Raw genomic sequence first — 13,624 nt, 5'->3', positions numbered from 1 at the left:
GGAACGAATAAAACAAACCGCATGCTGAATATAATCACATTCAATCAATAGATTAATAATTTCATATCATTCCCTCTCGTTTCAGGTAAGACGCGGCTCTTTAGTATTTGAATGTTGTCAGGTGATATTTTGATCCGTCAACCTTTGAGTGTGGCCTTGCTGCCGCCACCCTCATTAATAGAGTTTTGTAAAATTATGGCGGCAATTGCAACGCTAGCCAATCAGCAAAATATCGACGATGATGACATTTTCCTAGGTAAATTGTGAATTGTGGTAACATACAGATTTGCTGTTCGTTCGATGTGAAATGTTCCCTTGTCGTCGAAAGCACCGCTGTACATGCTTCGTTTATGAGTTTTCGCATCAACGCTTTTGCTATGCATTTTGTTCAAAACCTCGCGGAAAAAAGCTACAGCAAAAATGCTACTGTCGAACCACTTCAATGCTTTAATGTTCGTTCGTTGTTTGTTTACCGATTATGGTGCTGATTAATAAGTGTGTCTATGTGTAGTGTATTTGTAACATAAAAAGAAGCATATAAATACCATATTTTGCTGATGTTTATACTGCACTATATATGATAATTAATTTAGCATCTTAAAATACCTTTCTTTAATAGATATTAATATATTAGATATATTAATCTTTAATAGATATTTGCTTTGCTAGATTTTTGTACCAACAACATACATTCAAAGTAATCAAACAGATAGTAAATATATGTTGAAACATGAATCATTTCGTAGAAACATTAATCGATTTGTTCGAATGCCTCAGCTTTTCACCTGCTCCAGCCACTGAGTCGAACGCATGAACAGCTATCAGGGTTAGAAATAACCTTTGGATTTTATCTAGAATTGAGATCAACTACGTCCACCATCACACCATCTAGGGGAGGGGAAAAATCAGACAAAAATCCATTTTGCCATTCGCCTAGTGCGCTTTCCTCGTATAACACTTAAAGCCAAAACTGGGTGCGTTCTATCGTTTGGTTGGGCTAAGAACGACTGCCGCCAGTGTTTACATGTCCATGAACACATCTGTACAACTCACAGGACGAGGTTTACCCATCCGCAGAGGTCACCAGCCACTCTCGGCTGGATGTTCTGACAAGCATTTCTGAAATTGCTGGGGGATTATTAGATTAGAGCAGAATTAGTTTTATGGTGTTTATTTTTGGCTCGTGAAAATGTGCTTTTATTGCATTTTAATTTATTTATTCCCTCGGCCAAGTGAATGTCCTGAAGAAAGGACTCGCTGGGTCGTAAAGTAAATCGTGCAAGATGGTGCGGTTTAGCACCCGTTCGCTTGACCGCAAAACGAATCGCACGGCTGACCTCATTGTTGGATGACTGATGAGGTTAGAGCGACTGAGTCGTGTCCAACCACACAAATCGGTCTGCACCGAAATGAGGTTTTGTGAGAAATGTCTAGAGAACTTGAAAAACTTTTGTGTAGAGAGAACTCTAGAAACGCGTGCTTTACAGTTGCTTAAAGTATTGGAAGGTAAAGTACCTGTTTAATATGTTAATATATTACTGTAATTCAATAATATATATAATATATTGCTGTATTGTTATTATGTTATTGAAATTTTGATGAAACATCTGAAGGTTTCGGACAAAAATGCTTTAAAATTTCGAATCCAAATTAGACCAACAATTCAATTAAATTTTATATGATAGGTGTTTAATTGCTCGGTAAATACAGTATTTTCTGGACTTTCACTCTTGGCTATACTAATGGATTATAAAACTCATACAGATGCACCGAGTGATATGCGGGAAATAATACAATCTTTAATAATTGTATTCCTCAACAAACAAATTAGTGGCGGTTATTCACAATTCAGCAAGCTAATATGGAAGGCCCACCATTAAGAGTGAAACCAGCGAAGAGTCTTAAGTAACGAATGAAGCAATCGCCCAATAGTCATTCCCATACCGACGCTCGATACAGCGCTAGATGTACGCTTTCGAAGCAAAATTAGTCGCCTAGGTGACTCGCCCATTAATTTCGACTCAACCTGTTCCACAGGATGAACACTTTGTGCTTATCGCAACTCGGTGTCGTAGTTGCCACTACGACACTGAACTTTTGCCATTACCGGTCCTAAATTAGTGTCTCCTGGCTGTACGATAGAGCCTTGAACTTTAACAGATTTCATCGAGAAATTGCACGTAGCCTTTGCAGGAAGAGCATAAAAAATGCAATCAATGAGAGAAGCAACAACATATTCCGACAAATACCACCAAATGGCAAACTGGTAGATGGCTGCTGATCCATAAATAATATTACCTTTTCTCGCGACAGCAAGCGTTTTCTAACGCCGCACCTCCACCACGCTTAAATTCTTATACTGGAATTGTTACAACTTAAAATTCATACCATTTCGCAAATCCTGTTCCAGCGTGTACGGTGGTTTTTTTCCAATTGAGCAAACATTTTCCCTTTTCCAAGAACACGTTTGCCATTTCGTTCCCGTTTATTCCTCTACCATTTGGGCCTGAAAAGCAAAAAAAAAAAAAATCGCAGACATTCTACGGCTATGGCAGGTTTAGATCGGTATCGTCAAAGCCTGCCGTAGTCGGTCAGACAACCACACCGGCGGTGGAGCCAAGGCGACTTGACTGCCACATTTTTATGATTCAGATTTCATTACACGTGCGTCACTTTTATGACGCCTGACGCCTGTTGTCGGCCTGCCAGAAGTTGCTTGCGAGTTTTTCCGGCATCCACGTTTCAGGTGGGTCGGTTTATGCTGCCGGTAAATATTAAGCAGAACTTTGCAGCAAAGGCGAAACGATCACGGTGTGCACCGTGGTTCACGATGTCTTATGTGTAGCCGTGCCGCTCGGACAGAAAGGTTCCCCCTTTCTGGCGACTTTCGGGGAAGAGAAAGAATAAGGTCCTTTACGTAGTGTGTTCACACACCCGTTGCGCTAGCACCTGTGTGTGTGTATTTGAGAGAGCGAAAGTGGTTGGAAAAATGATCCGTTTTTCCACGCTCGGTTAGCTCTATCGTAGCGGTTGGACCGATTACAAGCTGATGGGAAAATCGATCAACAAGCAGTTGTTTGGGAATGTTTTAGCGAGATAGCATTGAGAAGTACGGTGCGCGCATTCATTCTAGTGTTGCCTTGTAGTGTTAAGGCAAATTAAGGACGTAATGGCTGTTGGTTTGTCTGTTGAATGAGTGTAATGCATGCATTGTTCGGAAACATCAGGACAACTAATATTATGACTATGAACTGCTATGAAGGTTCACAATGAATAAATGAACTATAAATACGCTGATTTAGACTGTGGCGTCGCATTGGAAACTATCAGTTCCGGACAACTAAGCCATATAGCAACCCAGATTCAAGCGAAGCAAAGGATTACTTTGCTACACACAACATAAACATACTTATTTTAAGAACTCATTTTAGACAAAAAAAAATATTGTGTCTATATATGTGTCTATTGTTATGTCTATAAAAATAGTCCATACGACCGTTCTTTCGAAGAAAATAAAAAGATTATTATAGTTATGTACACGTCTGATAAGGAAAAGAAATCAGTTATGGTCAGCACCTTCAAGTGAGTTACGGAATGTTAATTGTGTATTCGAGCACTATTTCCATAGAATTTCCAAAACTTGTTCTTCAATCCCCATTGGTGTTGCATAAATTTTGGTGTAAAGCTACAATTACAACATTACAATCATTGGTTTAATTTGTATTACGGCATTTGTGTTATTTTGTTCTACAGAAAATGGTCTTTTGAGCTACGAAAACCCCAACTATCATATGGATCCCCAGCGATTGGAACGCAATTCACATTTGTACGAGGAGATCATTTCGGAATTGCAACAGCAGGGAACTCTCCGACCGATCGCGGGCGTACAGAATGGTTCACAAATGATCAGTAACAATCGCAAAGGCTACGGAGTGCTCGACCTTGGCACGATGGGTGTAGACCTGAAGAGTGGTCCAGATGGAAGGTAGCTACGGAATTGCTTTGCAAACCTTTTGAAATTTATATATTGTTTACCGTCTCCATTCTTCTGTAGTTCCCCAAAGGAAAAGAAAACGTTGCTTAGTGATACGTCTCCAAACGAGTCGAAAACACAGAAGGATCAAGAACCGGAACATGGTGAAAAAACGCACGAGATTCAACACATTCCTGGGACATTAAATTCGGACGACCTGTACGCATTACCGAACAAGAGGAAACAGTCGGATGTGGGAGAAGTGCCACCGGAAGAGGATGACGCGGATGACGAAGAGCTCGATAGGGACGGGTTGGATGGCGAAGAGAAAGGAAAACGAGAGGACATCGAAGCCATTGAGGATAAGGACAAAACGAAAGATTTACCACCGGGTTGGGAGAAACACGAAGGTACATTACGATAGAGCGACAGTCTGGATGGTGCAGGTAACAAGTATTTTAATTGTCTCTTCTGTTTGGTAATAACACAGATAACGGAGGTGCGTACTACTGGCATATCAAGTCGGGTACCATCCAGCGTGAACCACCACTGTGGCCAAAGGACTCGACCAGTAGAGAATTGAAAACGCCCAGCATTCCCATACCGCGAAGTATACAGAATTCCTCCTTCACTCAAGCCTTGAACAACCTGTACGGCAATCCCAAGGATGGTACTGTTGGTGCAAGCGGCAACAGTAAATCCGCCCTATACGACAGTATGACATCGTCCGTGACTAGAAGCAGTACCAGCTCGGCATTGGATCAGGAAGACGAACGACGCCGTCGGGAGGATGTTGCGTTAAAGTAAGTTCCACAAATTCCTTACCGTTGTGTATTGTGCAAATCTCGATAAACTCTTTGTGTCTTTTCAGACGACGAAGCTTTCCTTTGAAATCGGATACGGATAGACCAATTCGGTTTGCGGTGCGTTCGCTCGGTTGGGTGGAAATTGCGGAAGAAGATTTGACACCGGAGCGATCATCGAAAGCCGTTAACAAATGCATCGTTGATTTGTCACTCGGGCGGAATGATATGTTGGACGTGGTTGGCCGTTGGGGCGATGTGAGTGGTCTAACCATTTTGTTTCTTTTCGTACCAGTTTCTAAGGTTTTGTCTCTTTCTTCACGATGAAGGGCAAAGATTTGTTCATGGATCTAGATGAAGGGGCGCTAAAGTTGATAGATCCGGAAAATTTGACAATATTAAACTCACAGCCAATTCACACGATACGTGTATGGGGCGTAGGACGTGATAATGGCCGGTAAGTGAAATTATCCTTGTAATAGCTTTAGCGCAGGACATTTTGTTTAGCTTACAGCAAAACGTTACCCATCACCGATAGCATCGGAAATGGCCAACAATCGCCACAACCATAACAATCACGTTCTACCAAAGCAATTATTTTTTAGTTTCGTTCTATATGTTAAAGTTTTCACTCATCCAATTTAGTTATTCTTGTCTGATATTGTTTTTTTTCTTTACACATATAAGTAGGTTCTATCCTAAACTTACTTCTATTACTTGCCTAACAAAATGCCTTCCTGTTCCTAACGTTATATTTCATCTTTGTATCTTCCTATTTCTATCTCGTTATCGATTTTCTCGTTTTTTATACATATGTTTTCTTTTCTGTTCTGTTTTCTACTTACCGCCGTATTTTATTGATGGCGACGATGATAATGATGATGGTGTTAACGATGTACAACACACTTATACGCTAAACACAAACACGACTGACTCGCGCATGTGAACGATGCGGACGTTTTGTCCGGTTTGCAGTGAAAGGTAAATGAATGGATCCATGCAATAAGTACGTTACGTTTCGCTACCACACGAACCCTTGGGAGTCCTTGCTTTACACAGAAGTGAGCTTCCTCCAGAGATGCGCGACACTGTTTAGGATTCGAAACAAATCGATAGTGTTAAAGCAATAAGTAATTCATCGGCGTTTGGCGCGGATTGTATTTGTGTGTTCTGTGTTTTTACTTTCATTGCAGGGACTTTGCATATGTGGCACGGGATCGTCTTACCAGAATACACATGTGTCACGTGTTTCGCTGTGAAACTGCTGCCAGAACGATTGCAAATACGCTCAGGTAGGTTAGTCAAACTACTGTTACTCAGATTTTCGTATCTTATTGTTTCAAAAGACGCAAATGCATTTCTAGCTATGTAGGGAGTTGGTACTATATCAAAAAAGTATAATAATGGGCATTTGACATGTCGAACGAATGTTATGAGGTAGAAAGAGAGTGATACTATTAGTAAATTAACGTCAAGAACCGATGAAATCTGAAAAAGTTAAGTAGTGTTCAATTCAATTCGTTATAAATTTAACACTCACACCTACCTTCAAGCGTTTTGAAATTTATCACTCGCTTAATTTCCTGCAGGTGGCGCTCGGCGCATACGAAAGATATTAACATTGCATACCTTCCAGGGGTTTTAATTGATTGTATAACATGCAATATCGGGAAACGAGTTTAGTAATTAAGAAATACTGACATTCGTTGGACGTCATTGTCATTAACCAAGAGTTGTGATTGTTACATATCGAATCATTTCCTATTTATAGAGATATTTGTAAACGGATAATGATCGAACGTTCCCTCCAACTGGACACAAATGGATCCAACATGAACAGCACACGATGCGCCATACGTCCCACTGATCTACCGACTGAGAACAGACGCTGGATACGACATCGTAGGTGAAACATCAATAAATGGCTCGATACGTTAATGTCTTTACTATTCCGCATCTTGCTCTAGCACAATCATTCCCAACCCCGATGGAAGAACCGAAGAAAGTATTACGAGCACAGTACGTGGGATGTGCGGAAGTAAGTCAGCCGACCGGTATGGACGCATTGAATGATGCTATCGATAAATTGACTTCCTGCACGCCATCCGAAAACTGGGACTATGTAAACGTTGCTGTAGCGCCTAGTATGATCAGCGTCATCTCGACGGTTTGTATTATAGACACTGCTACGTTGAGCTCTGCATTACATTATTAATTACGTATTAATCTATTTACTATAAGGATCCTGACGGACGCTTATTATGCGAATGTCGTGTGCGGTACTTAAGTTTCTTGGGTATTGGTAAGAACGTTCAGCAGTGCGCATTTATCATGCATACCGCTCAGGACAAATTTGTAGCCCATGTATTTTACTGCGAGCCAACAAGCGGACCATTGTGCAAGACGATAGAGGCTGCGTGCAAGGTAAGTGCACCTGGTAATGTGGTAATGCACCCAAGCGCATGTGGGTTATAATTCGCAATCTCAAATGCAGGAATTTTAATCTTGAATAATTGATTGGTACTTTCTTATTGCACATCTTCTTATGCAGCTGCGATACCAAAAATGTTTGGATGCTCATCCAGAAGGCGGAGGTCGCTACTCGGCTGATTCGCAAACGCCTGGTAAAGGAATTGGTGCGACTTTAAAAAACTTGATGAGCTCGTTCTCGCTTAAAAAGGATAAGGTCAGCTCCTGAGAACGAGCCAGATCTCTGCAGGTACGATCGTTGATGTCTCATAATGATGTCTCACTTTATCTGAAGTAGATTGTAACCATGTTTCGGTTTCAAACGCTCGTGTTTTAGGAAATCTGGCCACTTCCTCCAGAGAGGGAAGTCATTCCGCATCGGCATCTGCAGTCGCCCTTGATCAGCAAGAAAATATTTGAGCATCCCAACAGTCCGTAGCATACGTTGCTGCCAGTTACCTGGCAAAAGATAAACCTTGCTAAATACAACAGCAACCAACATCGGAAGACTACTCACGGCAAGGGTTCAGGTGCGATTGATGGGCGCTTAAGCGCTGTAACTCTAGATGACCACCAACCGATACCGGCAACTATAATCAATGATGCCAACCAAGCAGCTGCTCTCGATATGGTGGAGGATGGTAGTATTAAGACGCTTCATGTCGTCAGGGAAGAATCATTTGGAAATTGGTCTGACGGCCAATAGACGCGGTAGTCGATGGAAAGTTCGCACCACAATTTTATTGCTACATCAACTGTGAAAAATAGAGTGCAACGCAAAAACGCAAGTCAAACATAAGACGAATGATAAAGCATTAACCATACTATATCAAACATGCGATCGCTTCAATGCGTGCTTGCAAGTAACATTCGATATTGCTACCTTTAGCCTCGGCGCCGTGTTGATGGAATTAGGGGAAACGTTTAGTACATCACCTTAGTGCACTGTGAGCGTAGATCGCCCTGTAGATCATAAGCGAAGAACGTACAGCATCATCGGACACGTTTTGTAAAACTGTGTTTATCATAAATCTCTGCTGTGCGTACGAAAATTGGCTGCTGTGCGGTCGATGCGTGAAATAAGATTATGCATTTGATTTGGTAACACTATCATGGCTGGTTCACGATCGTTAGCAATAATGATCAATTTTACGAAGGAACAGTAAGTGGTTTGTATCCTGACTACGAGGGATGAATGTATCGCAGGATCAAATGTGAGAGCATCCAGGTATCGACCTGATAGAACGTAGTTGCATCACTTGGCTTTACAAGAACTGCACGCTTGAACATGCAAGCTAGAAATGTTTATTCGTTGGGAACTAAGTGGCAGCAGCGTGAGTAGATATGAACTTTAGTTTTATCAACGATTTTTTTAGCTATTGTATAGTAGTCAGTGATAGTTTTTGTTTTGCTTTCTGCTCTGATATCAATTTGCTAATATTCTGTTGAAAAAATATAGTTTGAAAACAAAGTCTGTTTGGCTTCATGTATTTAGAAGGTTAATTGGTCCTTCCGATTGGTCCTATAAAATTGATTCTGTAAATGAAGTTATTTTTAAATCTCTTTTGACTAACATGTGATTTGTTGTTTAACTTCGATATTGCATGTACTCTTATGTTGTATGCACGTCTTTATTAACAAAAACGCCACTCATTAGAATAAAACAACCGTTAGAAAATCGAAACTGCCGTTCAATTTAAAGATTTTTCCATGCTCGGTGTATATACATTTATACTCCTATATATTTTTGTAAAGGAACAGTAGAAAGATGAAAAAAACAGGGCAAATCACAGTAGACACATGGAGTCGGAGACACGAACAGAGGAAAGAGGATATTATTTAACATTTCATTAAAACCTGTAGGACAAATGTTAAAGAACTATATAAAATGCTAGGGGCACCAGGAGCATCATTTTTACAACATGATGAAAAAAAAAACGCTTGTGTAACGCCTTTTGCCTTGCGTGTACGTAAACCGATCCGTTGATTTCCCGAAAGAAACGTGATAGCTACCGCCTCTTTGGTAACGGTTGTAGCGGTGCTTACAATGCGGATAAAAAAGAGACGATACTATAGACATATATGTATTATTTTTGCTATGTAACAGATTGCGTTCGCTTTAGGAACTATTCTAAATAATGCATAAGGCAAAGAAGTACGAAAAATGAACGTTAGGGAAAACCCAGATCAAATAAAGGCAGACAAACGAATGGAAATGCATAGAAAGTTGTTTAGAGAGAAAGGGGGAAACAGAAAGGTAGATATCGACAGAAAGGGAAAGAGAAAAAGAAAGGAAAATAATACGGAAATCTCTTTGAAATGGAAAAAAAGTGCAGTGGAAACCAAATAACCAAAGGCTCGCGAAGTAGATATAGTGAAAAAAGTTATTTGTAAAAAAGTAGAAAAAACCCCTCCCAGGATTATTTACTTCCACCCTTTGTATCCTGCAGACCCCTGCAAGGTCTCCTGGATGGACCACATATTCGTCCTTTCATTAACGTCCCTAAGATGTTGTCGGTTGTCTATTTGAATGCTTTGTTTCGCCTTTGTAAGCATACAAACACTACCAAACTGAGCAGTAGCTCTTCAATAGTAATGTCTATTTCATTTCAGTTGTCTGTATGCTCCTAAATGCATTTTATTCATTTAATTGCAAATTCAAAGAAATGATCATTATATTATGGCTTAATTAATTTCTCAAATTTAACAAGTTAAGTTGTAAGATCATTTGGGCTCTTGATCATTGTAGTATTTATTTTCGTAAAAAATGCTAGAATTTCGGATTCAGAGCGCACCCTATGTTCCTTCCAATTGTACTACATTGCATGGACCAATTGTGCTATATTCGATATACAGCGGAAACACATAAACAGTACACCGGAAACATGAATCAGGAATTTAAATGGAACAGAGTACGGCACAAGGTTTGCCATCGAAAGAAACAAACCAACAAAAGAAAAGCTTTTCTTAGCTATATTTCTTGCTATATTTTTGTTGAAGCTTACAAGTAGCAGCTGTTCGAAGGTATCGATAACGAATAATTGTCAAAAAGCGAATAGGTAAACAAAGGCGGTGGAATGCAGTATCACATCGAGCTATTTTATGCTACCAAAGAGATATAACAAACCAGTAAAGAAAAATGTTACAAACATGAAGCATAATACATAATCGATACTATAGGTAAAAAAGGCTTGATGAAGCTTGCAAGAAACAATCGTGTATTACAATACAACAAGGAGAGTAATGAAAGTAACAAACAAACCAACAAACAAACAAAGAAAAGCTAATATCATGTAACTTTGCAGATTTTTTGTATAACTAGCTATAGCTAATGTTAGCGAAAGAATGTTTTAGTTAAAACAGTTGATCCACCGGGTTGTCACACATGAATAATTTCCGATTTCGTATGATTTAAATAAAAGGCTTGAAACAAATTCAACAGAATACTACGGTGTATTTATCAATGAACTTTACATTTGATTGCAGAATTATGGTTGCGTTAGAAAAGAAAGTATATACGCGAAGATGAGATTTATTCAATTAGATTCAATTAGAATTCAAAAGTTTTATAGATGTTTTCTTTTTAAATTTACGTGTTTTGTTGGTTTCGAACAAAATTGCTATCTACATTCCAAATAGCTTTATCACTGTTGTACATACGTACATACGGAGAGTAAAACACTTTCCCAAACCAAATTGTCATTCGAATCATTAGCTTCGCCTATCTATGCGTCAAGCAAGAAACGTATTATGCAAGGATACAACACACCACCTAGCACCAGTTGTGATAATTAAACAATGTTTCACCCGCAAACCTCGGTCCTACACAATGCATAATACAAAATAGTTCTACAGGCAAAAATAAAGGAAGGAAATACAGGAGAGATTGATTGATATTGTTTTTGTGTTTTGTTCTGCAAACCAATTTAAACTCTTCAGAACTTGAACCAGATAATGAATCTATAAATCATCAGACGATTGTACAAAATCAATTTCTTCATTCTATCTGCAATAAACTATACGATGTGAATCCATTCAATCAATCTTGCTCATAGCCCCACAACACGCGTTAAAGTGGGATACGAAACTAGCCAGCAAAAAAATCGCAATCAAATGGAGGCTTAGGGTGAACAGGGTAGTATAGCTTCTGTCTGTCTCAAAATAACGCCCATAACATAAAGGTTTAAAGCTTTGTGTTGCAAACCTGCCATCAGACGCGATGGACAAAATGATAGAATGGCAGAAGCAGTGCCACAGGTAAACTAAGGCATTGTTGTAATGAATAATAAGCAAATATGCTATCAATCCCACAAAGTCATATAAAAGAGCAAAGATAACAAATGAACAAAATATCAATATACAACAGCTACAATACCTACAAATCACGCCGCAGTAGCAAAACTAAGCAACAATGAGAAAAAAACGCAACTTGCTCCACATTTTTTTGCACTTTGATGCACCAACCATTTAAAACAAATGTTAGAGAACCACCATGTAATCTATAGCACGTGTACAACATGAACTGCATGTGCAGATAGTATGGAATAGTTGATGAAAAAAATCCGATCCTTTGCCATAGAAAAGAATATATATTGAAAAATCAAAGAGGCAATTGGCAATGGCAAGATGCAGTTTGCTTACTATGTACGAACACAATTGACACACCAGTCACAACAGTCATTCAAATAGAAATGAACAACAATCGTATGCACATGTCTTGCAGGTACGATACAATGATGCTCTTTTATTGACCAGTTTTGTTCAATCGTTTATTTGATTGATAGATGAAAATGGCGCTGATGCACTTAATTTCTTTTGCCCTTAACACGAATCGGTAAGAGGGGTAAAGAAGACACTCAACTTTGCTATTGTGGGTGCAATTAGTGCATACGTTACAGTGCATTATTGAGCAATGGAGCGTTAAACTGTGCACTCATACACACACGCATACCGACGTTATGTTACGCTTTGCTATGCAGCAGGTACGCATGGTCTTGAACTTGACCAATCTTGCTGGTTTGTACGAACCAACGTATCAACGTGTATTCTTCAAGTATGTTCAACACCAAACATGAGATGGATGTTTTTACTATTAAATTTTTGTTCGGTGTAGTTAATTTACATCAATAGTACATCAGAACAATAGTTTCATACGGTGCCGCCTGTCCTAGATTCGATGGTATAATAGACAGCACAAGAAAATCACAACTTACAAGCTACAAGCCAGGAAGAGGAAGGTATAAAGTACATAGGAATATGTGTAATTGGAAACTTTTTGTGCCGGAATAGATGAACAGCTAGCTTAAAAAAAGCGAAATGATTGACATTCTATGCAAATTGAAAACCAATAAAAATGTTTGCATTACGCATAAAGGCAAAACGGAAAATGAAATGCTTTGAACAGGCGGAAAAACAATGACTGCATCGCTTTTGATTATATTGTAAAGTTGTATAAAATAACACATATACACGTATAAATATATATGAACAAGAAACATACACCCAACAAAGTGAAGCAATTTGATGCAATGGAAGTTTTATTTTAAGTTTATTTAGCATTTCTCTTCTCCGCATTGCATATTACAAGGTAACTTATTACAATTTCTTTTTCTTTATCGGCAATAACAACCTCAAGAGGTCTATATAGATAGCTAGGCCTGCCATTTCTGGTTTTCTGTGACTTTATTTACCCTTAGCTGGATAGTCAGTCCTGCGTACGGGGGATTGGTTCGGATAGAATTTTAGTCCGGTCCGCTCGTGTGAAGACTGACGCCACTACCATCATGCCACCGGACCGCTCCAAGGATTAGATTTGGTATACAGTAAATATTGGCGTCACAACCACTATCCCGTCAAATAATTTTCACACACACTTACATGGAGACGCCTTGTCGCGCATCAACTGCATATCTTTTGGTTGTTATTTTTATTTCAAAAAGGACGATCGGGCCGTATTGCTTTCATGCCTTATTATCATAAGTACATTAATAACAGAAGATGAGTTCTGATGAAAACTCACGATAATACTCAATAATACTTAGAATACTCATGTATACTCAGTAGGCCATTTGATAAAAAATAATATTAAAGTCATTGGACATTGCACAGACATGTTGAAGCTAGGGAGGTCTAAAACCTTAGCATATTAGTAAACACTTATATGTACTTGTAATGTGTTTGTTTTACTCCCACCGCTGGCCGCATTGTAAGGTTAGCTTTATTCCACCGATTGCGATTGCCATCGAAACGAGTATTAGATGCATGCCAGTTTGCAAATGTCCATCAATGAGTGAACATCGACACCAGAAATCCGACCAATCATTGGTGTTCCTATATTGCAATTACCAGAGTTAACTGTGTGTGTAGTGCCCGAGGACGG

General features: G+C 39.2%; 1 protein-coding gene across 1 annotated transcript; it reads left to right on the top strand.

The window, feature by feature from the left end:
- Positions 1 to 111: 111 nt before the first annotated feature.
- LOC128708184 (protein Fe65 homolog) lies at positions 112 to 7,474 on the top strand. The gene is made up of 12 exons (XM_053803144.1): positions 112 to 256; positions 3,754 to 3,985; positions 4,055 to 4,383; positions 4,464 to 4,776; positions 4,845 to 5,034; positions 5,106 to 5,233; positions 5,752 to 5,757; positions 5,970 to 6,068; positions 6,548 to 6,678; positions 6,744 to 6,943; positions 7,018 to 7,200; positions 7,328 to 7,474. The coding sequence occupies exons 1-12, from the start codon at positions 112 to 114 to the stop codon at positions 7,472 to 7,474; spliced, it is 2,103 nt and encodes a 700-aa protein (XP_053659119.1).
- The last annotated feature ends 6,150 nt before the right edge of the window (positions 7,475 to 13,624 follow it).

The sequence above is a fragment of the Anopheles marshallii genome, chromosome 2 (assembly GCF_943734725.1).
Source record: "Anopheles marshallii chromosome 2, idAnoMarsDA_429_01, whole genome shotgun sequence".
Taxonomy (NCBI): Eukaryota; Metazoa; Arthropoda; class Insecta; order Diptera; family Culicidae; genus Anopheles; species Anopheles marshallii.
The sequence above is the reverse complement of the archived record's forward strand: the minus strand, read 5'-3'. Positions and strand labels throughout refer to the sequence as shown.